This window comes from Schistocerca gregaria, chromosome 1 (genome assembly GCF_023897955.1).
Source record: "Schistocerca gregaria isolate iqSchGreg1 chromosome 1, iqSchGreg1.2, whole genome shotgun sequence".
Taxonomy (NCBI): domain Eukaryota; kingdom Metazoa; phylum Arthropoda; class Insecta; order Orthoptera; family Acrididae; genus Schistocerca; species Schistocerca gregaria.
The window spans coordinates 1,086,173,335-1,086,200,886 of record NC_064920.1 but is presented as its reverse complement, the minus strand read 5'-3'; the positions used below and the strand labels follow the sequence as shown (position 1 = coordinate 1,086,200,886).

Sequence of the window (27,552 nt, the reverse complement as noted above, 5' to 3'; positions counted from 1 at the left end):
ACTCATTACTTCGTGTGAATAAAGAGCCTGTTGTACTTCAGAAGAATAATAGGTTCTGAACCTGTACTGACTGAGTCAGTAGATTTTTATATTCAAGGTAATTTATAATGTTTGAACCTGGCTTCAATTCCCACTACAGCCAGGTTTTTCTCCTTGGTGAGTGTGCAAACCGTAGGCCCCTCCATATTACATCCTACGATGCCATTCGCAGAGGATGCCACAGTGGTCAGTCGGGCCCCGCTGGCTAGTATAGGGCCAAAACACAGAACTTTAACTTTTTTTTTACTTCTTTGGTGAGGAATTTATAAAAAAAACGTGTTTAGTATCTCTGCTTTGGTAACATTGTCATTCATAATATTCCCATTGGTATTGCAAAGTGAATACTGATTGTATCCTGGTAGTAGAGTTCTTTACATGCAACCAGAATCTCTTTGGATTTTCTGCCAGATTTTGAGACAGAGTTTTGTTGTGGAAGCTATTAATGATTCCCACACTACATTGAGAGCGTCTGAAAAGTATTACCAAACAGGGAGATTTCACTTTATTTTAAATTTAGCATATTTCTTTATTGCTTCTGCCACATTGTTCTGAGCCGTTTTGTATATATCAGAGAAGAATTCCACCTCTTATTAATTTATTTGGTATAAGTCTCTTAATTCCCATCAATATTATTTCTCTAAATTTAAGCCACATCTAGTCTACACTTATACACTTTGGAAGGAGGGAAGACTGTCTCTTAGAAGTACGGCAAGCGAATTTTTATCAAGTACATATACTTCGCATTTGTTTTTGGTGGCTTTGGATGCTACAGTATTCAGGTTCACTACAACAAAATTGTGGTCACTAAATCCTGTACCCATCATGATGCTCCCTGTTTGCTCACATTATATGTTGCTAAGAGGTAAGTATTTTTTTCACAGTCATTTAAACTTCAAGTGGGCTCATGAACTAAGTGCTCAATAATTTTCAGAGAAAACATTTAGTATAATTTTGGATGATTTTTATGCCTACTTTAAATGCACATTTTCGCCAACATATCCAAGGCAGATTGAAGTCACTGTATGAGGAGGGTACCTACTTGAAATGATACTTAAGCTTCCTTTGAATCTTTCAGTAACTGTGTCATTCGGGTCAGGGAGTCGATAAAAGGAACCAATTATTAATTTATTCTGATGTCAAGTATAAATTCTTCTCATACTAACTCACAGGAACTCTCCCCTTCAATCTTACTGCAAGATAAATTACTAACAGCTAAAAACACACCACCAGGAACTGTATAAGTGGCAACAGATTTTAGAATTACGTGCAAAGTTTTATCAGACAAAGAGGCAGTTTAGACTAAGGTATACAGGAATAACGAACTTGGCATATAAGTGAATACCAGAAGAGATAAGTTATGAGAAGGAATGAAGATTACAATATGTAAACCAGATTACTGGGAAAGTTGAGTGAAGAAGTTCTGGAGGATGACGACAAACCACGATGCCTAGTGTAATAACCATTTCCTCCCTTCCCTTTGCCATCTTAATTACTACTACTCAGACTGTATCTCATTAACATATTTAAGAGTAAGAGGTTAGGATATATTAATTTGCTATTCCTTACCTGTCACTGCACATTGTTGCAACAAATTTATTTTTTGGATCCCAAGATACTCCTTGAACAAATCCAGTATGTTCTTTCAGTAACTTCAGTGATTTACCTGCAATAACGCAAATAATTGCAATGTGAAGATACTGTGAATAAAATGCATATTGCTGTGTTCTGGTGTTAAAAAATAAATTAACTAAAAATTATTTGAAATGTTTTTATTTTTTGGCAAGTTCTTACTGATCTATTAAAACAAGATTACAATCCGTTATATTACATTCTGGCATAAGCCCTCAGATCCTCTGGGGAGGGGTAATTGTAGACCACATTGAAAGGAGCAACAGAATGCACAGATAAGTGTGAACCACCCTTGTGGATTATTAAAAGGATAGCAACTTGCAATGTGCGAGGTCTCTTACAGACAGTAAAGCTTGCTACTGTAAAGACAGAAATGGACCTTAATGTTTTAGACATACCTGGACTCAACATGACACACTGGGCTGGATGTGGTCACTTTGTGTCACATGCAAAGAATGAAGTACATTTTTATCAAAGTGAGAATGTGAATAGAAATTAACATCACTATAGTGATTCGTAACAGCCTTAGTAATTCTGTCATTTGATGTGAGCACATTTGTGATAAAATAATCTCCATTAAATTAATGCTTCTCATTGCAACAGCAACATCATTCATGTTTAAACTCCCACTGCAGCTTCACCAGACAGAGAAATCTATGAATTTAATGAGCTGCTAGACCATACATCAGAAAGACATCTAAAACAGAAATGTTGGTCATTCAGCGCGATTTCAGTGTGAAGATAGGTGACACTGTCGACAATGGATACACGAGACGTGGTTGGACTTTATGAGTTGGGCATAAGAAACAAAAGTAGGGAGCAGTCACTGGAATTTTGTGTGAACAACTTATCTGTAATACCCCATACCAACATGATCTAAGGGTAAGGTTAGAAATATGATCGATTTTATTTTGTTCCAACATTATCTACAGATATGGTTAGAAATAAGACTGATTTCATTTTGGTAAGACAATGTCTTCGTACTTTGCCCTCGGATACCAGGTCTTATTCTAGTGCAGACTGTGGTAGTGGGCAAAGTATGCTATCCATAACAATGCGATAAAAGTGAAATTGATGGAGAATGAGAGAATAAGACAAAGAAGATTAGGGTTTAATGCTCTGTCGATATAAATTTCCTTAAGGGCGGAGCACAAGCTCCGACTGTTTCAATGATGGGGAGGGAAATAACTGTGTGCATCCAAAACAACCACCCCAGCTTTTGCCTGTTTTGGGAAATCACGGAAAATCTAAATGAGTATGTTCGGACACACATTTGAACGGTCATCTTCCAGAAAACAAGTCCAATGTGCAAACCATTTGGTCAACTCAATCTGTGAGAATAAGACAGGTTTGAATTACAAATAAAAATACTATCAAAGAGTATGGAGAAAGAGTAAGACCCACACTCCAGAAAATAATAGTGGCAGAAGCAATCCACCAAAACTGTAACAAAATGAAGAAGTGAATCAGTTCATTTTTTCCTGAACTTGTTACTAAGATCCCTCAAGCAAAGCAATGCTGGATTTCACGCTCTACCCTGCTACTGACTGAAGATAGGTACACACTAAAGAAACTTAGCATACAAACTGATCAAGATGAAGAAGCATGTGAAGTACTTCGCCACAAAATACACTGCAAATGCCCCGGTGACAAGATTGCACCTCACCAGTTTTTATAACAACCAGTATTTGTTATGAAACAGACCAGCATCAGAAGCTTCATCAAATTCATGATATCTTCAAGAAGATAAACAGCTTACCCTAGAGTTCAAACCACACATGTGGATGACAGGATATGTATATGGCTATGTTGCTTGTGACAAAGAAGCAACAGGAAGGCAGAAAAAACACTGTGAAATCCTCTACACCGAAGGAAATATAGCTTCGACAAAGAGAAAATTTGCATGGAATCTACCATGGAACCTGATATTCTATTTGGCGAAATTAAGGATGCCCCAAGCAATTTAAAAATAGTGCCCCAGGTATAGGTTGTATCTTCAGAGAAATGCAAACTGTGATGGGAGAAGAAGAGGTGCATGCTTCACATTTAATATGTAATACATTGTGGAAAACTGGTGAATTGCCTAAAGACTGGACTACATCTGCTCAAATTCCTTTTCAATGAAAAGGGGTCGGTTCAGGACTGCTCCAGTTATTGAACTATAGATTAATATCTTATGTTAGCAAAATCCTGTACATTATGAATCAACACCTAAACAAATTCCTCGAATCTTGGTTTTCTGCAAAACATGCAGATTTGACAGGTAAAGATACTCGGGGGTAATCATCAATTTGAGGCAGATTATCAAAAAATATCTTCAGTTCTGTGCCCGTCATTTGTTTCCCATATTATAAAGGCCTTTGATTGGGTCACGAGGGACAAGTTGGGGCAAGTGTGGTTCCTAAACACCTAATATCACTACTGAAATCTCTTTGCAACCGTGGTACTGCAACCATAATGATGGATGGTGAATATGAGAGTTTTTCAATGTGACAAACTGAGTTGGACAAAATGGTGTTTCTTTCACCTCAGATCTACAACATCTACACAAAGTACATCGTCATGGACACTCTGGATGGCTGTAATGGTGGAATTTCAATGTATGGCCGAAAAATCAACAATTTACGCTTTGCTGATGATGCTACCCTCACTGAAAGTAGCAAGAAAGAGCTTATTGATCTGTCCTCCAGATTGAAGACTTACTTTAAAGTTCAGTCTAAAGATAAATGTATAAATGTAAAGATGAAGCTACGGGTTATAAATCAACTAAGTTTGGATTTGATCTAATTTATGGCTTGCTTAAAGATCTGGAGGCAGTAAATGACTTTGTATAACTACGACAGGTTATTAATGACACACGAAAGTGTGATAAACGAAATGAATAACTGCCTTTGGCCAACCCGTAACTGGTGAATTCATTAAGATCTGGCAGAACTGGACAATATCCAAAACACCAAAGTTGCATTCGGTGAAATCAGTGATGTTCCCCCGAGTTCTTTTACAGTCGAGAGATCTTTATCGTGAAAGCTAGTGATGAGAGCTTAACTGATATCTTGGAGATGCGATGTTGGTGAAAGATACTATGCATCCAAGGGCAGAGAAATATGAAACAATGCTTCCATTATAGAGGAACTTGGCACCACAAGAAATTTATCCTCTGTCAGTCAAAGATACTTCCAGTTCCTTGGACGCATTTTGAGAAGAGGAAAGAATACTTTGGGAAATACTATCTTGAAAAGTAAAATCAGAGGCAGAAGACAACAAGGGAGAGCAGCAAGTAGATGACCGAATCAAGGATTAGTGGCCTACCTCTTCATGTTATATTAAAAGGAGCTCAACATCACTGTTGATTGAGACGTTTAATTGCAGAATCAGTTACTGAAAACGAGGTCATGACACTTGGCAATGAGAAAAATACTAATGATGATCCTTTTGAAGAAAAGGTGTGTGCACGCACCAGCATCCGTTTGAACTTCCTGCTTCGAAGGAAGTGTTTCAAAGCCTAATCAAACATTTTTTATGTTCTTTTCTGCCAATTACCACTTTATCTGTAATGCAAATGGTGGCCAGTGCTCCCTATCATTGTACAATTAATGGTTTTTTTCCAATAATAATTATAATAAAACAGCCAGCCACTTGTGGGGCATACATCAGCCTCTCACACTTTTTCTCATCTACCTTCTGAGCTTTCCTTTGAATGTCCAAGAATTTCTTTCACCTTGACAATACAAACTTTTCCTCTGTATCTCTTGCTTGCTATGAATCTTTGTAAATATTCTCCTAAGAATCTTCCAGTCTCCAGCACGGCATGAATAGTCTCCTAGCAAATAAAAGCTATGGCCAGGAATGGAACTGGAACCTTGCCTTTTGCAGGCAATGCTTCTACAGTTGCTTCATCTGGAAAGAGGGAAGGAGAGGGAAAGACGAAAGGATGTGGGTTTTAATGGAGAGGGTACGGAGTCATGCCAATCCCGGGAGCGGAAAGACTTACCTTAGGGGGAAAAAAGGACAGGTATACACACACGCACATGAGGATGGGTGTGTGTGTGTGTGTGTGTGTGTGTGTGTGTGTGTGTGTGTGTGTGTGTGTGTGTGTGTGTACAAGAAGACATTTGTAAAGGCAAAGAGTTTGGGCAGAGATGTCAGTTGAAGCGGAAGTACAGAGGCAAAGATGTTGTTGAAAGACAGGTGAGGTATGAGCGGCGTCAACTTGAAATTAGTGGAGATTGAGGCCTGGCGGATAACGAGAAGAGAGGATATACTGTAGGGCAAGTTCCCATCTCCGGAGTTCTGACAGGTTGGTGTTTGTGGGAAGTATCCAGATAACCTGGACGGTGTAACACTGTGCCAAAATGTGCTGGCCGAACACCAAGGCATGTTTAGCCACAGGGTGATCCTCATTACCAACAAACACTGTCTGCCTGTGTCCATTCATGCGAATGGACAGTTTGTTGTTGGTCATTCCCACATAGAAAGCTTCACAGTGTAGGCAGGTCAGTTGGTAAATCACATGGGTGCTTTAACACGTGGCTCTTCCTTTGATCATTTACACTTTCCAGGTTACAGGACTGGAGTATGTGGTGGGAGGGTGCATGGGACAGGTTTTACACCGGGGGCGGTTACAAGGGTAAGAGCCAGAGGGTAGGGAAGGTGGTTTGGGTATTTCATAGGGATGAACTAAGAGGTTACGAAGGTCAGGTGGACGGCAGAAAGACACTCTTGGTGGAGTGGGGAGGATTCCATGAAGGATGGATCTCACTTCAGGGCAGTATTTGAGGAAGTCTTATACTGCTGGAGAGCCACATTCAGAGTCTGATCCAGTCCCGGAAAGTATCCTGTCACAAGTGGGGCACTTTTGGGGTTCTTCTGTGGGAGGTTCTGGGTTTGACGGGATGAGGAAGTGGCTCTGGTTATTTGCTTCTGTACCAGGTCAGGAGGGTAGTTGCGGGATGCGAATGCTGTTTTCAGGTTGTTGGTGTAATGGTTCAGGGATTCCGGACTGGAGCAGATTCGTTTGCCACGAAGACCTAAGCTGTAGCGAAGGGATCGTTTGATATGGAATGGGTGGCAGCTGTCATAATTGAGGTACTGTTGCTTGTTGGTGGGTTTGATGTGGACAGACGTGTGAAGCTGGCCATTGGACAGATGGAGGTCAACGTCAAGGAAAGTGGCATGGGATTTGAATGAGGACCAGGTGAATCTGATGGAACCAAAGGAGCTGAGGTTGGAGAGGAAATTCTGGAGTTGTTCTTAACCGTGAGTCCAGATCATGAAGATGTCATCAATAAATCTGTACCAAACTTTGGGTTGGCAGGCCTGGGTAACCAAGAAGGCTTCCTCTAAGCGACCCATTAACAGGTTGGCATACGAGGGGGCCATCCTGGTACCCATGGCTGTTCCCTTTAATTGTTGGTATGTCTGGCCTTCGAAAGTGAAGAAGTTGTGGGTTAGGATGAAGCTCGCTAAGGTAATGAGGAAAGAGGTTTTTTAGGTAGGGTGGCAGGTGATCGGCGTGAAAGGAAGTGCTCCATCACAGCAAGGTGCTGCACATGAAGAATATATGTGTATAAGGAAGTGACATCAATGGTCACAAGGATGGTTTCCAGGGTAACAGATTGGGTAAGGACTCCAGGCGTTCGATAAAGTGGTTGGTGTCTTTGATGAAGGACGGGAGACTGCATGTAATGGGTTGAAGGTGTTTATCTATGTAGGCAGAGATACGTTCTGTGGGTGCTTGGTAACCAGCTACAATGAGGCGGCCGGGGTTGATTGGGTTTGTGAATTTTAGGAAAAAGATAGTAGGTAGGGGTGCGGGGTGTTGGTGGGGTCAGGAGGTTGATGGAGTCAGGTGAAAGGTTTTGCAGGGGGCCTAAGGTTCTGAGGAATCGAAGCTCTGCCTGAACATCAGGAATGTGGTTACCTTGACAAACTTTGTATGAAGTAGTGTCTGAAAGCTGACGCAGTCCCTCAGCCACATACTCCCGACGATCAAGTACCATGGTAGTGGTATCATTGTCCGCCGGAAGAATGACGATGGATCGGTCAGCCTTCAGATCACGGATAGCCTAGGCTTCAGCAGTGGTGATGTTGGGAGTAGGATTAAGGTTTTTAAGAAGGATTGTGAGGCAAGGCTGGAAGTCAGAAATTCCTGCCCTGGAAGGTTTGGAGAGGGTGATGTTGAGGAAGAGGATGTGGGTCCCACTGTGACGGAGGACGGAACTGTTCCAGGCAGGGTTCTATTTGGATAGACTGTGTGTGCGTGTGTGTCTGCGTGTGCGAGCGATTTTATACCTGTCGTTTTCCCCCCCTAAGGTAAGTCTTTCCGCTCCCGGGATTGGCAGGACTCCTTATCCTCTCCCTTAAAACCCACATCCTTTCGTCTTTCCCTCTCCTTCCCTCTTTCCTGATGAAGCAACTGTTGGTTGCGAAAGCTTGAATTTTGTGTGTATGTTTGTGTGTCTATCAACCTGCCAGCGCTTTCGTTTGGTAAGTCACATCATCTTTGTTTGTAGATATATTTTTCCCACGTGGAATGTTTCCCTCTATTATATATGAAATTGCTCCAGTATGTTATTATAAATATAGTAAATATCAAGATGACACGCCAAAGGAATCATGCGCAAACAATTATTTTCTCGGAATCAATACTCTATCAAAATGAAGACAGTAACGCACATATATGAAACACAAATTGTGATAAAGTACAATCCATAAGCAATAGTGTACAAAAATGTAGTTCACATTATCATAGTGGTATTATGAATTATTTACATTACATTTGTAATGAAACGGCAATGAAAAGTTATTAGATCTCGCCCCACTATTCTCCAACTAAATTGTTAATGTTCCCATGTGGATGCAAGAAGTTGACCTTTACTTCATCTGTTTCTTCACATGGTTGTAAGACATATGCAAGCCGCCAATGACAGTCATACATTCAGGCAGCAAATCCATGTATATTTGTTAACAGCATTTCATTCACCACAACAATCACTGACTCTTTTCTACTCACTAAAGAAGCAGAATATGTCTTTGTCTTTTCTAAACCTTTGGTAACGCAATGAAGCTTATGGGTAGCTGGAATTGTCCTTGTATTTTTGAAAAGTTGTTTCAGCTAGGCCTATCTTCATCATGATGGGAAACTGATGTATAATGGAAGACACATGAAAGAATATTTTCCTTGCACCACTCAAACAATTGTCGTGATTTCAAAATATGATTTTCGTAAGGTCGCTTGAGGCTGGCAAGTCTTGCTAATCTCTTTACAGTCCCTGCTACCACATCACAAGGTCCTTCACCAAGCACTGTAGCAAAACAATGCCATTCTGCTGTAACATCAAAATCTTCTTGGTGGTAGGACAGTAAGCATGGTGAGCATGGTGCCACCCCACAAGGAGTTATGGGCATTAAAATCTCCCAAAAGTAGGCAAGGCTTAGGGAGTTGATCAATCAGCACAGCTAATACATTCAGGGGTACTGCACCATCTGGAGGAAGATCTACATAACAGACAGTTATTTCCTGCACAGCCATTCTGACAGCCACAGCTTCAAGAGGAGTTTGAAGGGGCGCAGTTTCACTACTACTGACTGAGTTTAGGACATAAATGCAAACTCTACCTGACAATTATAGTCACTACGGTTCCTGTAATATCCCTTACAGCCGTGGAGTGAGGGGTCTGCATTGCCAGGAACCAGGTTTCCTGGAGGTCAATCCAGAAAGCAGGTGTAAAGCTTATTCCACTGGAGGATGATGTCACCATGAGACTGTGAAGGCATGGAACATTCAATGAGGCAGTTTACGCTGCAGGGTCACCTGCTGCCACCGACTTATTGCCAGAGCAGTCTACATCCATTGTGTCTGAGGGTCCGGCGAGACCTAGGCTTCAGCGGACGCCAGAATCTACGCGTCATCTGCAGCCGCAGAGCTTGAAGGTAGCAGTCATGTGTGTGCCATCGCAATTCAATTCCCTTGGTCTTGGGGATCTTCTTCTTGGATTTCTCTCGTTGCTCCTTGGGATTCCCTGACTGGGAGGACTTCACTGAGTCAATCTCCGGGACTGAGGATGAGTGTGAAGCCCTAGGACTAGCTGCTTTTGGGTTCTTCAGCCACTGGCGGGTGTTATCTTTCCCACTAGCAGAAACCTGGGGATGGAGTGACAGAAGGGACCTCTTCCTAGTGCGAGGAGCCGAAGGAGACTTACAAATCTCACAAGCGAAACTGATTTGTAGTTATTCTGAATTCTTATTTTTCTCCGTAACTACTTGAGACAGTTGGAACTGTCGCAAATTCATCAGAGAAAAGGTTTGGCACCACACAAAGAGTTATTTGCTCTGTTTTGCGAGATCTGTCTTATAACTCATTAACAGATTTCTTTCTGGATTTTTCAGAAGTCAAGTCATTCTGAGTACTATTTCCACTAAGTGTTGCTTAAAGAAAACTAATATATTTTTAACAGTGGACTTACTTCTTTTTTTTCTGACTAATTACTCTTTGCATCTAAGACATTTTCATAACTGGAGACTACAGACAATTGATTTATTCCAGCACAGATTTAACACTATGAGGGTAATCCCAAAAGTAAGGTCTCTTTTTTTAATAAGTACATAGAACTGTTTATTTCTGCAATGGTTTACATCAGTTTACAGCTTGAACATTTAGCTATTTTTCGACATAATCGCCATTTCTGTCGATACATTTTTGTAGATGCTATGGCCGTTTTTGTATGCCCATGTCATACCAGCTTGCCGTAATGCTGTTTAGAAAGTTATGAACCTCTTTTTTCACCTCGTCGTTGTAGCCAACAGTACTGTGAGACTCTGAAAAAACTCAAGTGGGCAATTCAGAACCGGAGAAGAGGAATGTTGAGCAAGGGCGTATACATTCTCCATGACAACACCCTGCCACGCTACGCTCGGCCACACAACACTCGGCAAACTGTCACTCTCCTGCAACAGTTCTAGTGGAACATAATAACTCACCCACCCTATAGTCCTGACTTGGCACCCGGTGCCTATTACCTGTTCCCTAGGTTAAAGGAACATTTGGCCAGAAAGCAATTCAGCTCCGACGACGAGATGAAAGAAGAGGTTCATAACTTTCTTAACAGCATGGTATCGAGCTGGTATGGCATGGGCATACAAAAACTGCCACGGCGTCAACAAAAATGCATCGACAGATATGGTGATTATGTCGAAAAATAGCTAAATTTTCAAACTGTAAACTGAGGTAAACCAATGTAGAAATAAACAGGTCTATGTACTTATAAAAAAATAGGAGACCTTACTTTTGGTATTAGCCTCATACATTAGTGTGGCAGGTGCATTTCTATGTGGTAAGTAAAGAAACAATCCAGAGCTCTCATTGCATCAAGGAATTCCTATTCACAACAACTCTAGGATCAAAAGGTGGAAGTAAAGAAATGCTGGGCACTTTCTTCCTGCTGCAATACATTTCAATAATTTGTAATGTGATCTTGGTTTTGACCGCAGTTTCGAAGAATTGTATACTGGGGGACAAAGCATACATAGAAAAATAGCAACTGATTTATACAGTTTCACTGATGTGCATCATATGGAAGCAGATTCTTTAATACCATTACCAGGATCATACATCTTGCAAGACAATCAGTGTTTGGCAGAGAACAGTTGTGTATTTCTCCTTCTATCAATGTCAAGCTGTGAGATCAAAGTCTGCAGCTGTCAATTTTATTAAAAACATTTCTTAAATGGAGTGTGAGTAAAACATCTACCTATGAATACAGTTTTGCCTCGTGGATTTGCATTTGGAAGACAAGCAGCACAGACTGCAGACTTGTGTCACCTATACCTACTGCTTTATAGACAATCTATAGTGCATGACAGTGTGAGTTACTGTCATCTGTTAGGTCATTTATATAAAAAGTGAACAGTGATGGTCCTGTAACACACCCTTGGGGTACACCTGTAGCTATTTTTACAACTAAGGATTTCTCTCCATTAAGATCGACAAGCTGTGTTCTGTTGCCTATGAACTCTTCAATCAAATCACAGTGTTGGTCCAATATTCCAAACATACTATTTTTTTTAATTAGGCTACAATGCAGAATAGTATTAAAGCTCGTCCAAAAGTAAATGAATATGGCATCAATTTGGGTGACCGTAATTACTGCCTTTCAAGTCTATTCGACAAACAGAGGTAACACAATTTTTGTTTTCATAATCCATTTAGATTACTGCAGAGGAGATTTCCACTATCCACAGAGGTCATATGTGAGATGTACAGGTTAAAAAAATACATCACATAAATCTACGCAGTATCAGATGCAATGGCATGCAACTAATACCTTTTTGTACATCCCAAATAATTGCTGAATTATCCACTGATCCTGAAATTAGTGAGGCTGAATCCATCGACCAACTGAGATCGTATATATCTTCAAGGTGGCCTCTCAGTGTTTTTAAAGATATCCATTGCTCTCTGTTGCCTTCGTTTTCACTGGAAGGGAGCTCTGGTGCATCCTGATCAGTCTTCTGCTTCCAGATTATAATTACTGCCTCTGAAGGGAAAAAGAAAATAATTAAACATTTCTGCAAATCACTCTGAGAAACTTAAAAAAAAAAAGTAGAAATTTTCTAGCCCTAAGTCGCACATTAGCAATACATATTTTTTGAATTCCTGACTGAAATACAAAAAATAGGAAGAGTAACATGGAGGACCATTTACCTTACCACACACACACACACACACACACACACACACACACACTTTTGTGCTGATACTTATTGCATAGGGACAGAGGTGGAGGAAGTGACTGGTAGTAGCTAAGAGTGTGGAAGATATGTGGGGATGTGGGGAAAATTGGTGGACAGGGGGGGGACTGGTTAAGGAAGTATGAGCAGGCAGGAGAAGGAAAGACTAATAATCACAGAATCAGTGGCAAAAAGCAGACCAGTTCAATTAACATCCATACAGCATTGGGAGTAAGGCATGAAGGATGTTTGGGGGTGGCATAGTGAAAGAGTAGCCATAGTTTGAAAATGGCCATTCATGCAGGTAAACAGTATGTCAGCTGTCAGACCCATGTGGTAATTATTGATAGAGGTTTGACTATTGAGAGTCTGGCTCAACTGCTATGAAGCTCAGTGTTATCATTTTTGACTCAGTCTGTTTTTCTCTCACCATTGTGATCATTAGTGAATTATGACTTTAATCAATGTATCGTAATAAATACATATTGTTACATATAGTGGTTGTGTATCATTATATTTACCAAATACAGAGCCTTGTTCCCACATTGGTGACCTTGATTCTCTCTCTCTCTCTCTCTCTCTCTCTCTCTCTCTCTCTCGCCCCCCCCCCCCCCCCGAAATATGTGTTGTGCATTACTAGTTTTGCGCCAAGACCTGTAAACAATTTATCGCTTACCATGCAGTGACTGACTACATGTTTCCAGCCCTACACTGAACTTTGACTCAAGTGCAAACTCTGCCCTCTTACTTCCCAGATTCGTGTGCGCACGTACACTCACTTCATAATGGAGCTCCAGCACCTGACCTTGCCTGGCCGACGGTGCCATCATGGTGGGAATCACATGTACTCATGACACTATGTCCTGAACTACACGTATTTCCAGGCTCATTCAGCCTATACGGAACATGTGCCACATGATCTGAAGCACGAAGCCACATAAGCTTGCCCCATCGCCACCTCCGTCTTCACTGCCTCAGCAGCCTGCGACTTTTGTTTATCCACAAGCAATGTAATGTTCCATGTGCTTGTCTGAATAGTTTCTTGCAAACTTTCCAAAACACGGCCCAGCGACCATAGTTACACCATCTGTGCCGATCAGGTTACCTTTCGCACCAGCTGCACCATGTGTGATGTGTGACCAGTGCCCGTCTGTCCCCCCCCCTCCCCCTCACACAGACTTCTGGTGATGCAACGCATCATCTGCCTACATCATCTGCTCTTCTGCACAACAATCCAGCCACCAATGGTGTCCCTCAACTAACTACTTTTTCACCATCTAGGTAATACCCTACCCTGTTCCATTGCAGCACATTCCTGCAGACAGATTCCCCAAAATTCCACAACATGGTTGTCTTGGTGGGCAACCTTTATAACATGGAATAATAAACACTAACACTAGTTTCACATGTCTCAACCTGACAACAAAATGTAAATACGTCACCATGAAGTCTCATAATTGAGCACCTGTCGCGCCCCTGTTGGAGGCGACATATCACATCATCCACGAGGTATAACTTCAAGACAGAACACCTTCACAGTTGTGGAGGCACCTTCAAGTGTAAGGTGGTTCCTCTGTTGCTCCCCCCCCCCCCCCCCCCCTCGCCCAAACCCCTACTGCCTCATGGCTGACCTGAAATGCTGTTTGTCAGATGGATCAACTACATCACAACCCACTCTGCGTCCAGCATACCCACTACGCTGGTGCCACATGACCCTCGCCGCATTGCCGATGGTCTGGCATATCTCCCTCTTGCACCTTCCCAAACTCAACACGCAACGGCTCGCGGCAATGCTAAAGGCCACATTAACTCACATCAGTTATCTAACATGGCAACTCCTCCCATTAGCAGACACTATGTGTCCGACTCCACGAGCAAGCTCATGTTACTGGTTGACACTGAGGCTGATACCAGTGTACATTCCCCCTCCTGCACTCCTTCGAGTCTTCCCCCTATGGTGCTAGTTCTTCACACTACCAACAGCTCTGGCATCACTGTCCATGATGGCACTGACCTCCAGCTCCAGCTTACACCTGAGCTGCAATTCCCTTGGACCTTCCATGCAGCAGATGTGGATGGCTTGGTCCTCGGGTTCAATTTCCTTAAGGGTTGCAGTCTCTCTCCCAAAATGCATTTGGCCGCCTTATCCCACCACACAACCAGGACATGCAGTCTCAATTGCCTGCCCCTTCACCCCTCCTCCAACCCCTTCACCCCCGGTTCAGTGTGACCTGCTTTCTCACAATACCTCCCACTTGACACCAAACTTTGTCAACTAGCTGACATTGCAACTCAGCACTAACAACAATATCCTGCATCAGCTGATTATCAATGCATCAGTCAGCCTGGTGTGTGCTCTTCGCATGGTCAATGACCTCAGCACTTCACATCACAGATTCTGCCTTCATCAGGGGGCTAATACAGTTGCCACCAATTAAATGTCTCTTTTGCACGCCGTTGTTCTATCTAGGCCTTGGACGGACAAACGTGCCTGCAGACCGGTTTCCCAGACATTCAAAATCTGCAACAAGACACTAAATTTACACTGATAGTGAAATCCCACTGTCTTCCTGGCTCTTCATGTCCACTGCTGTTTGATACCCTTATGGGTACTCTCCATCCCCCGATTCCAGGCTCCCAACGACATACAGTTTTTTAGGCCATTCGTGGCCAGGCCCACCCAGAAGTAAAGGCTACCACACGTCTCATAACAGAACATTTCATCTGGCCTGCAGTAAAAAACAGTCACACCTGGACGTGCATGTGCTTACCTTGCAGTGGAGCTAGGTTTGTTGTCATGTTCAACTAGATTTAGGACAATTCGAAATATAGAAAGGATGGTTCCGTCACGTTCACCTCGACCTCGTGGGTCATCTTCCCGCTTCCGAAGATTTTAGGTATATACTATCAGGCACTCAGTATGCCAGCAGAAGTGTGGAGGCTGTTCCCTCTCAGACATTTCTGCCAATTTGGTTGCAAAGGCCTTTGTCACTATGTGGCTCTCCCACTTCAGTTGCTTCTTTTTTTTATCTTTACTGACTAATGGAGACTATTCGAGTCACATCTCTTTACCAGGTTAAGTGCCCAGTATGGTGTCAACAAATTCCATATGACCGTATACCACACCTAGAGCTATGGACTGGCTGAGTGTTGGCACCACACAAAGTGGCTCTCATGTGTCACTCTCAGGCTCCTGGTCAGAGGCCCTTCTGTAGGTGTTACTCGACATCTGCATAGCCTTTAAAGATAACTTATACCCTTCCTTAGCGGATATCTTATATGGTGAGGCTCTGATACTCTCTGCCAAGTTTGTCGAAGACTTCAAGCTTCCCTCCCCTACAAAGTTCCCCGCAATAGGTGAGTGCGTCTGTTCGCACATTGCCAACAACCGCACTCCGCCGCTACATGTTCACACTGTTCCTTATGTGTTCGTACACTAAGATCTAGAACACAGTGATTATGTTATACTCCGAGATGACACGATGGGGTAGCATTACAAAATCCTTACTCCAGCCAGCAAAGGATGCTTCAGCACACAAGTACGACAAGCCATTTGCCTCAATGGGAAACAACAGATTCTGTCGCTCAACCAAGTTAAACCTGTTTTGACCCTTGACGAGGAACCTTCGACAATATCTAATTCTGAGATCACCCACGGGCTTCCTCCACATGCACCGATCAAATGTCTTCAGAGTTCACCTGCTCCTGTGCATCCACTGACATCAGTGCTCTGTGTAATGACTCCCTGCCAGACAATGTGTGATCTCCAATAACATAGTCACCTAACTCTTCTCCCAGTGTTGCCCTCTTCACAGTGTACATCTCTCATTTTGCAAGGAGGATTTCTCTTTCCAACTCTGAGGTGGCACCCTCTCTGTTCTCCATACTCCTCCACCTATGCTCGATGATTCAGCAACTGCCCACACCACTTTTCCATTCCTTTCAGCTTCTGGATGACACTGACAAAGGCAACATTGCAGCTTCCATCAACAACATTAACCTCTCTATCACCGACCCCCTCATTGTGCACCCTCCCTCAATGGCATGGGACCCAATAATCTCTTTCTGGGCTGATGCTTGCATTGTCCTCATTGGCCACTGGACTATGTGATCTCCAGGATCTGTGACTTAAGACCACCTCAAGCCTCCAGTTGTGTCTCCTTCATGGTCCTGCCACAACACAACCTAACCTATCTACCACAGCACTGGCCCTTTCCTGCTCCGTGCTCCACAACAAGAGGGGGGTGGGGGTTGATAATAGGGTGGCCCCCTCTGTGACAATTATCGACAGCAATTCAAATACTGAGTCTGCTAAACTGTTGCAAAGCTCAGTTATATCATCTTTGTTTCAGTCTGTTTCCTCTCGTCTCTGTGATCATTAACAAATTACGACTGTCTCAGTGTGTCATAATAAATACATCTCGTTATATAAAGTGGTGACGTATCACTATATTCACCAAGTAGGACCCAGTTCTCAAACCCACAAAGAATACTGCACAGTAATTGCAGTATCACTTGGTCCTGCAAACGTGCGTGACTACCTTTGATCGTATGGGACATATCTCTGAGTGGACTGTAGTGCCAGATGGATGGATGGTCAATACGTGAATGTTTTTGAATCGGTAGTAGCCTACATCTTATTTTAAATGTCGAGAGTGTCTGCTCCATCCATTTATTCTCTAAAATGGGTAGAACAAGTAACACTTCAGCTGTTACGATTACTATGGTAGAAAATGAATGTTAAAAGTGAAGAATTCTGATGACAACACAGAGTCTAGCGTTGCACACAAAGGACACTTCTTGGTAGCAGCTATATTTTAGCAGGAGGGAACTTACCGTCATCTCCAGAGGCGAGAAGTTCACCAGTTGGTGAAAATCTGACAACATTTACCGCTCTCTGGTGCCGCTGTAAGTCAGATGCAAACTCTATCTCAGCTAATCCAGATTCCTTCTTGTGTATGTACCAAATCTATGTACACAAAATCAAAAAAATGTATGTAAGATGCTAAAATAGTTTGGGATCAATAAACTAGAGAAAAGGACAATCAAAGATATTTACAGTGACTGAATATTTATGATTTTTGCAACCTTTCCTAAAACATCAACCATTATGCATGAAATTAAGCTTGAATACTAACTAATTAATGAGTCATTAAGATAAAATATTAAGTAACTCCAGTGTGAATTTAAAGCTACAACCAAAGTTGTTTGTTTAATTTCAAACCAGAAAAATTTATATCACTATTGCTTCTACAAGGTAAATTACATTAACGGAAAAAGACTACTTAAAGTTCTCAGCTGCAGCTTTTAAATTGAACTGTAACTGAGCATCTCTGTTTAAAGAGGAAACTAAGGATACATTTTCACCAATTGGAATCAGGATAGATGCCAATAAGAACCTGAAACTGCTTATTAGGCACAAGATTTTAACTGTGTGCAAACTGCACAGCATAGTCACCAAAAGAAATAAAATTAATGAATGTGTTTCTTTGGATGTTCAGCTTATAAAAACTGTCAGTATTGTAAGGTGCTTAAAAATGTTATTAGGAAGGCAAAGAGTACATTGCGCACAAATAGAATAGCGAATTCACAGGATAAAATTAAAACCATATGGTCAGTTGTGAAGAAAGTGTCCGGTCAGCAGCACAAGGTTGACAATATAAAGTCAGTTCGTAGAAATATATTTCTGTTACTGATAAATCAGATATATGTACAATATTTAACAATCATTTTCTGAGCATTGCTGGTGAATTAAATAAAAATTTAGTTTCTACAGGGAATCATATAACTCTCTTGGCAAATGCCTTTCCGAGATTGGTGTCTGAAATACTCCTCTGTGATACTGACAATGGGATGATTGAATCAATAATTAAATGATGAATAATTAAATGATGAATATGAAGGAGTTTCTCGCAAAACATTAAAGTACTGTGCTGCACATGTTAGCCCTGTATTTAGCCATATTTGTAATTTTTCCTTTAGGAATTGTCGGTTTCCTGAATGATTAAAGTACTCTGCAGTAAAGCCACTTTAAAAAATGGGAGAAAGGGATAATGTAGATAATTTTAGACATTTCTATGCCATCTGTGTTTGCTAAAGTTATTGAAAAGGCTGTATATGAGTAAGGATAATAGATCAGTTTATATCACACGATTTGCTATCAAATGTACAGTTTGGCTTTAGAAATCATTTAACAACTGAAAATGCTACATTCTCTTTTCTCTGTGACATACTGGATGGGTTAAACAAAAGGTTTCAAATGCTAGGCATATTTTTTGATTTAACTAAGGCGTTTGATTGTGTTGATTGCAAAATATTGCTCCAGAAGTTGGACCATTTCTTAATACGGGGAGTAGCTCACAATTTGTTCACCTCTTACTTTAGCAACATACAGCAAATGGTCATTATTCACAGTGTCAGGAATGACTGATTTGGGGTCTGAGTGCGGTACAGTCAAATGATGAGTGTCCCAAGGAACCTGACATGTAAATAAAAATACAATACGAGATTAACAACAACAACAAATCCACTCTGCAGTAGCCATGAAGAAACTACGCCTCCAATCAGAATATCCCTGCTGAATTTAATAACAACAGCATATCAAAGTGACTGCTAGGCAATTCTCAGCAATACCTGCAACAGACACCATAGTCCCCAACTTTTGAAAGTGCCATTTTTCCTATGAAAGCGATATTGTCCCAGACAATTAGCACCAGACACCTGAAGCCTAGTGACTGTGTTCAGGCACCACAATACTTCGGTACTCAGCAATGAATGACTTACGAGCAAGTCTATGCACTATGGTTTGACACAGAGCATAAAGAAATTTAACATACCAGTCTTCATTTATCTTTTACAGCTGTCAAGACACTTAAAATCTAGTTATGAACTTCAGTAATAAACATTTGTTCTATTCACAACACTGAACAGTGGAAAGCAGCCTCTCAAACAGTGTAGTAAGACCACAAAAGCACCTCAAGTAAAACTATATGCAGAAAACTAAGAATAGTACAGTAATCACAGGATAAAATCATTACCATATGCAAATAAAAAAACTGCCATTTTAACTTTGGGCAAGTAATGAACAGAATACTAATTATGGAAATACACAACATGCCAAAACAACTTGTCTGCTTTGACCCAACAATGCCATCAAAATATTTCACATTAAGTTTTTCTTTAAGATATGTCCACACAATGCCTTTTTCCTTCTGTGCAATTGCAGATACATAGTAATAAAAGGGCATGCACAGACATTTTGCGGAAAGGACAAATGTACACATGGGCATTCTCGTGGTCACATGTTGCCTCATTGGGCAAGCAGTCTGCTGTGAAGCCCCTTCTTAGATTGGGAGGCTGTACTGCAATTATCACGATGAAAATGTTACAAAAACAATGCACAAGAGACTTCAGGTAAAATAGTATCTGAAGAACAGAGATTCAAGAAATACGAAGTGACAACAATACTTTGTAATCGCATAGACTTCCGCAGCCAGAATCAGTCAACGTAAAAGTTTTCTGGGTATGGTACTGTGTCATAATGTATAAAACTACTGCTGCTGGGTCAGAAGAAGGTCGTTGCCACCGTGGGCGAAACATTGGTATTTCTCCAGGAGCAGTAGTTCTATACATTATGACATGGTACCACACCCAGAAAACTTTTATATCACAATACTTTGTTTGTAAATTTCAGGGGCTCACAGCAAGGTTTTAGATTTTCTGTTCAGTTCATAAATTTTTATTCAAATGAGTGTTGGAAGTGGCATTCCAAATGGCTTTTCTTTGTGTGTAATCATCTATAAATTTAAGCATGCTTCCTTGGGTGTCAACAGACACTATTGCACATAAACCACTTCCCAGCCTAACCTGAACACACTAATCAACTAAAAACATTAGCCCCAGCTGCCTGTCGTCTGCATAAAAGTACAAAGATTCCCACCAAAGGAAGTAGTGCACATACCTAATTTCCAGGAAATTACGCAAGCACAAATGTGCATATGTACTTGCACTATTGGAAATTTATGCACATGTGCAAATTTGAAAACAAACACAGCATGGTATGGTCGCATCTTTAGCAGAAAAAAAAGTGTGCACTATACTGCAATGAAAATTTTTGGTTACTTACTCAGTGATACTAAATGCCTGCCAAAGAGCAAAGAAAAATTTGAAAACAAAGTGAAAAAGTTTCCCCTTGATAACTAATTTCATAGAAGAATTTCTATTGCTGCAATGTACAAATGGGGGTGTGTAGGAATTATCAACTCACATCTATAATTTTTTTAAAGAAAAAAGAAACAGTGATGTGAATATAAAATGAATAATTCCACATCATTACAAGCCATCACACAAATTATCTATGGAAGATGAAGCCACTTTCACCACAAGTAAGATTTTGTCTTCACATTTAACGTCACTCAAAACAAAACATACACCCCAAGCTTCACTACAGAACATATCAGCGCGTTGCTTACAACATTCAAAAAATATCTGTTCTATCTCTATTTGCACATTCACATCACACACAGATCATTATGCCACAGTTTTATACCAAAACCCTGTAGGCCTATTGTTAGATTCAGCCTATCTAGATTATTCACTGGTAAATTCTATTCAGTGGAAGCAAAGCAAAGGACAGATACCAGTATGACAGCAGCAACCACCAATCTCCAAACTAAAAATGTCAAAAATTATAAGAGCAAATGCAATACCTATCTTGGTGGCCATACACTGTAAGATACTCCAAAGGCTGAAAATAATAGGGCTTCAGCACTTTAATTCTCTACTAATAAAGAATTTCAAAAACCATCAAAGCAAAATGAAAATTTGAATAAACAGAAGACTATCAGGCGGAGTGACAGCACAGATGAGCATCTAACACGTCGAAGACAAACTGAACAATGAAAAATTCAACTAAAAGTACTAAGGGGGAGGGGGGTAATAAATAGACCGCCATGCTAAATTACACGTCATTTAAAATAAATGTGAGTAGTTGAACTGATGAAAGTCCAAAGAAAACGTCAATTGCATGGGACATTATTAAAGATACATTAATCAGTGAACACTGTTCTACAACCACATACATACTCCAAAAGCCACCATATGATGTTAGGCAGAGTGTATCTTTTACCACTACTAGCCATTCCTTTCCTATCCCACTTGCAACTGGAGCAAGTCTATATGCCTTCATATGAAACCAAATCTCTCCTACCTTGTCTTCCTGGTCCTCAATTTTTTGTTGGCAGCGACTGAATCATTCGGCAGTTAACCACAAATGCCTGTTCACTATATTTTCTCAATGACGTTTCACAAGGGAGGGGGTCAATGTCTTCCTTCCAGGGTTTCCCTTTTGAGTTCACAAAGCACCTCTCTAATATTTGTGTGTTCATCCAACCTGCCATTAACCACCAAGTCTGAAATACTTAAGAATATCTTACTTTAATCTGACCAAGAGAGAATCCGAAACACTATCAGTAGCCTATAAAAGAATGAGTCACAGTATTGTTCTATTCAAGATATCCATTATATATGAGCTTCATTGCGTGTTAGCTTCATGACCCACGGATCACATTCACGTTAAACATCGCAATACAGGATACACCAAGTGAACAGATGGTTGCAGACAATAAAATATATTTACTTGGCTATATGCTAGCCATTTGAAGGTTTGTAACTGACACAAATTATATTCAAGCATTCATTTATGGTACAGGAGGTGATTTTAAAGAGAGAAAACCTTAAATTTGTAAACACTTCTACTGCTCCAGTTTTATGACTATATTTCGCCCCCTTCTGTGCCAAGATTTAATATGTGCTAGAGGAAGTGAATGTGAGTTTCTTCTCTTAGCATTTTATTTATGTGACTTAACATCCTATTGTTACCAAGGCCATCAGAGACCAGGCACACACTGTAATTGGGCAATAATGAGAAAAGAAATTTGCCAGGTCCTTTTTCAAGAATGCATCCCAGAAGTCTTCTAATTTGATTTAAGTAAACCACAGAAAACCTATATCAATATGGCAGGAATCCCATTCTCCCAACAGCGTAGTCAGAGTCATAACTGCTGCACCATTTCCCTTAATATCATTAAGCTCCATTTATTAAGCAGCTAAGAGATTGCAAAATATTTGAACTGTGCCTTCATTAATCACATATGTACATCATTCAAATAGAAGATGTCGCATTCCTTACATAAAATGGATAAAAGTTTTATAACAACAACCATCCGAGTTCCTCTAACTCCTAAATTTATGAAGAAATTGTCCGTAAGAAAACCAATACATATAGCGACCCAAAAACAGAGACAAAAACAAAATTCGCAAGTCTTATTTTTGTTCCCAAATTTCAAAATTTTCTCCTACAACTTCCATCCCGAGGGTGGAAGGAAGGGCTGCTTCGGGCATTTTACTATTTATCTTAATAATTATACAAATTTTAACTGACACTTACAGAACTTCAAACTGTTTTTATTAAGAAAACTGTGTTCTCAGGCACTAGGCAATACGAAAAAGAGGGCTAACAACTACGCTACGACACGATTAAAAAAAATGTCGGCACAAAATGACATGATTAAATAATCGTGGCTTTGATATCGTACGAAAGAACTCTGAAACAAAGAGTGCCAGGGCTATCATAAAATTTACTAACCACAACATGCGAATCCGTGCCGCCGGAGGCAAGCCTGTAAGGTCCCTCGTCGTTGTTACGTCCTGGCTGAATATCAATACTAAGAACTGGATCTCTATTATGCCACGATATTTCGGGGATTGTACACTTCATTCTGCCTGTAAACAAAGTGGAGGGTGACAGCAAGTGCTCCCAAAACACGAACTGGGACGTAAAGTCCACCGGAATTACACTCACATAAAACAATCTGATCACTAGAAGTTATTGTACATACACATAAGTACAAAATTATATTACACTAATGACATTTCGCGAGACACATGACATACAATGAACGCGACATTCACCCCTAGCGTCTTTTTTCGCGCTAAAACTCAACCAGAGATGTTTACGCAAAAACTACCAACTTCATTGGATTCCAACAAATATAGGGTAAAGTACCCATTTTAGCGATGCAACACTACCAGTGTAAATTCACAGTTGCAAAGTGCCTATTTTCTCTGAATAAAAACATAATCTATATCATGTACGGAAATTAATCACTGCAGTCACCGACTGAAACTGGACGTCAACGGAACGGAACGGAATGAGTGGCAGTCGAAATCACCATCGAATGATGACGAAACACAACACAACGTCGCATCGCATATAGCCTAGTTTTTTGGTATTATGTGCAGCCTTCTACCGAACGGTAGAAGTGCGATTATGGGATGCTGTTACGTAGTATGCCGTATTGTGTTAATTATCTTGTGGATGTCTTTGTGCAGGTGAACAATATCTTACTAGCACAGTCTAACGTACTCTGTGTATCGCTATTATTGTTAATGGAATATGTTCTGTGACTTGTGTTTCAAGTGGCTTCTCCTCCATCCCCGTAAAAAAAAGTATTAGCCCCAATCTATGGAGATCACTGGCCCCAACGAAAGTCCACATAAAGGGATGCCATACCTACCAAACTACTTAGTCAGGATAATATCTCATCCCCTTTGCTCAGTTATTAATAGAGAACTTGAAGAACGGAGCTTGCTGGATACCCTTAAGTACACAGAGGTAAAAAGCTTTTGGTTAGAAAATGCCCAAGAAAAGAAATCGGGAAATACCGCGAAATCTCCATTCTTCCAACTTTTTTTCAAAAATATTTGTGCAAGCGGTGTAATGCCAATTGAAAAATTCTATAAAAAATCAATCATAATTTCAAATGATCAATATAGCACTCAAAAAGATGGCTTTCAAAAAGTCAAAAGTACAATAGAGGCCATTAATGGGATTGTGATAAAAATCAGTAACGCTTTAGATAAATCGAGTTAAGTTGCAGTATTAATCTGTGACCTCAGAAGAGAGACAATAAAAAATCTGATTCTTATGGGCCCAATAAACATTTTTATTAACTGAGGTACGTTTTATTTTCTTCACTTCAGCCAAGTCTCTGAAGAGAGTTCGATTTCACCAAATGCTACTTTATTTGGAAAGCGAAAAAGTAAAAGGCAGTTCGAACGAAGTTTTTCAGTATCCAGAAATGTGAGGGTTCTTTTCAATTCTGGAAATATCAGATAGAAATTATCTTTGAAGCTGAAAAATTACTCCACATTGCTGACGGAAGTAAAGTAAGCAAAGGCAAATTGAAGGCACAGATGCACATAACTTGTGGGATGAGTTTAATGTAAAAACAATGTTATTTATTTCGTTTGGTATTATATTTGACACACTGCAAACTATTACGTCATGTGCTCCAGCAAATGGCACGTAGAACTGTTTTAGAATAATTCATAAACAGTGATTAGCAATAAATAAAATTGTACTGAAACAACAGTTTTTCAATTATAAAATTTCATACTGAGGCATATAAACCCCTCTTATATACAAAAAGTATTAGATTGCCAGAGAGCTCCTCTGAAAACGATCTCAATACATCTGCTGTACTGCGCCATGGGAGGTGAAGATAGCAAAACGAAAGACAGAAGTGTTAAATTACAAGCTCAAGGTATGTGAGTGGCTTAAAGACTTCTTAAATTATAGGACCTAGTGTGTTGTCCTCGACAGCGACTGTTCATCAGAGATAAGGGTATCTTCAGGAGTGCCCCAAGGAAATGTGATAGGACCACTGTTATTCTCCAAATACATAAATGATTTGGCAGACAGGGTGGGCAACAATCTGCAGTTGTCTGCTGATGATGCTGTGGTATACATTAAGGTGTCAAAATTGAGTGACTGAAGGAAGATACAGATGACTTAGACAAAATTTCCAGTTTGTGTGATGAATGGCAGCTAGCCCTAAATGTGGAAAAATTTAAGTTAATTTGGATGAGTAGGAAGATCAAATCTGTAATTTTCGGATACGGTATTACTAGTGTCCTGCTCGACACAGTCAAGTCATTTAAATATCTGGGCATAGCGTTAAAAAGTGATTTGAGATGAAACGAGAGTGTGAGAACTGTGGTAGGGAACTCGAATGGTCGACTTCAGTTTATTGGGAGAATTTTAGGAAAAAGTGGTTCACCTGTAAAGGAGACCACATATAGAATGCTGGTAAGACCTATTCTTGAGTACTGCTCGAGTGTTTGGGACACTTACCAGGGCCAGCCGGTGTGGCCGTGCGGTTCTAGGCGGTTCAGTCTGCAACCGCGTGACCGCTGCGGTAGCAGGTTCGAATCCTGCCTCGGACATGGGGGTGTGTGATGTCCTTAGGTTAGTTAGGTTTAAGTACTTCTATGTTCTAGGGGACTGATGACCACAGATGTTAAGTCACATAGTGCTGAGAGCCATTTGCACCATTTGAACTTACCAGGTCGGATTAAAGGCAGACATCGAAGCAGGTCTGAGGCAGGCTGCTAGATTTGTTACTGGTAGGTTCGAACAACTTGTAAGTGTTACGGAGACGGTTCAGGAATTCTACTGCCATCAACATACATTACACGTAAGGACCACGAAGGTAAGATACGAGAAATTAAGGCTCATATGGAGGCATACAGATAGTCTTTTATCCCTCGCTCTGTGTAAGACTGGTACAGGAGGGGAAATGACAAGTAGCATTACAGGACACTGTCCGCCATGCACTTTATGGCGGCTTGAGGAGTGAAGTATCTATGCAGATGTAGATATATATGTACATGTCAGTGCTTTTAGTTATATGATGAATACATTCAATATATCTGCTTCTGCTGTCTCCAGTTGTTTTCAAAAGTTGGGAATTGGGTCGTTTAGTTATTAAACTAGACACATTCTGGAAACATCCCCCAGGCTGCGGCTAAGCCATGTCTCCGCAATATCCTTTCTTTCAGGAGTGCTAGTTCTGCAAGGTTCGCAGGAGAGCTTCTGTAAAGTTTGGAAGGTAGGAGACGAGGTACCAGTAGAAGTAAAGCTGTGAGGTCTACAACCTCAGTTAGTTCCTATTGTTGTGGAATTCTGCTGCGGCCCCCATTTCGTTTTCAGCAAGTCCAGTGCAGGATCCCATGCTCTACTGAATTGGTACCCAGTGTCACGGTTAATAAGGTTTCCTGTCAACTTTTTCTCCAAGGCTCTCTTATAACACTTTCCCAGTATCTGGGGGTCTGTGCTAGATCCCTCATTTCATCATAGTTCGTGGAATGATTGATTCCAGAGAGCGCTTAGCAATGGATGATTTAGTTGTCTGTCTTAGTTGAGTATGCATCTGTTCTATCCTTGCATCTGAGGTCTAATGTCCTAGTTGGTTATCCAATGTATGACATGCCACATTGGCAAGGTATATTACAAATTTCTGGTTCTCAGAGTCCTGGGTCGTCTTTCACATTTGCCAGTATCTCTCTTATTTTGGTCGGTGGACACGCTGTGAGTTGGTTCAAATGGCTCTGAGCACTATGGGACTTAACATCTATGGTCATCAGTCCCCTAGAACTTAGAACTACTTAAACCTAACTAACCTAAGGACATCACACAACACCCAGTCATTACGAAGCAGGGAAAATTCCCGCCGGGAATCGAACCCGGGAGCCCGGGCGCGGGAAGCGAGAACGCTGTAAGTATCCTGTTTGTACGTTGGCTGCGCTATAAATTCTGTTAATATCGCGGACAGTGCTCTGCGGTCTCGGCAAGAGATTCTGTGGTTGGACAGACTAGCAGTTAGTGAGTGGATGGAGAAGTGTAAGGACATGTTTTTTTCTTAGTGTAGACTGTGTTGGTAGAAGATACATTATAAAGTGAGACGCAAGGAAAAGTAAAATGAGGATGGATGTTGTTGGTAATGTTTGGGTTGTGGAATCATTGACAGCTATATAATTTTTGGAACTAGTTGTCACATGAATAAGGTAAAATTTTCTAAATACATTATTTGCCCTCCAACAAAATATCTCTATTGCTAACGATATGCCTCCTTGTAGTTAGAGTCTATAGTAGTTAGAATCTTTTTATTTAGCTGGCTGTAGTTGCAGCTTACTGTAGTTGCTGTAGTTCATGTTATGAAGATTTTCTGTGAGGTAAGTGACTCATAAAATAAAAAAAATGGGGTTTGTCGTTGAAATGAGTTTAGGCAATTAACAGAGTTGGAGGTAGTTTCA

The 27,552-nt window shown here is 40.8% G+C and overlaps 1 protein-coding gene across 2 annotated transcripts in view; it reads right to left on the bottom strand.

Annotated features, from left to right (window-relative positions):
* LOC126281923 (chromatin assembly factor 1 subunit B-like) overlaps positions 1-23,411 on the bottom strand; it is a 51,829-nt gene extending 28,418 nt beyond the window's left edge. Inside the window, exons 1-5 of one of the 2 annotated variants that reach the window (XM_049981265.1) lie at positions 23,258-23,411; positions 23,042-23,178; positions 17,233-17,365; positions 11,991-12,203; positions 1,606-1,702 (exon numbers count right to left, since the gene is read on the bottom strand). In XM_049981265.1, coding sequence (XP_049837222.1) covers positions 1,606-1,702; positions 11,991-12,203; positions 17,233-17,365; positions 23,042-23,173 — 575 coding nt within the window. In that variant the 5' untranslated portion in view covers positions 23,174-23,178; positions 23,258-23,411. The remainder of the gene's footprint in view (positions 1-1,605; positions 1,703-11,990; positions 12,204-17,232; positions 17,366-23,041; positions 23,179-23,257) is intronic. The other variant, XM_049981256.1, reaches the window with a different exon arrangement.
* Positions 23,412-27,552: the final 4,141 nt, after the last annotated feature.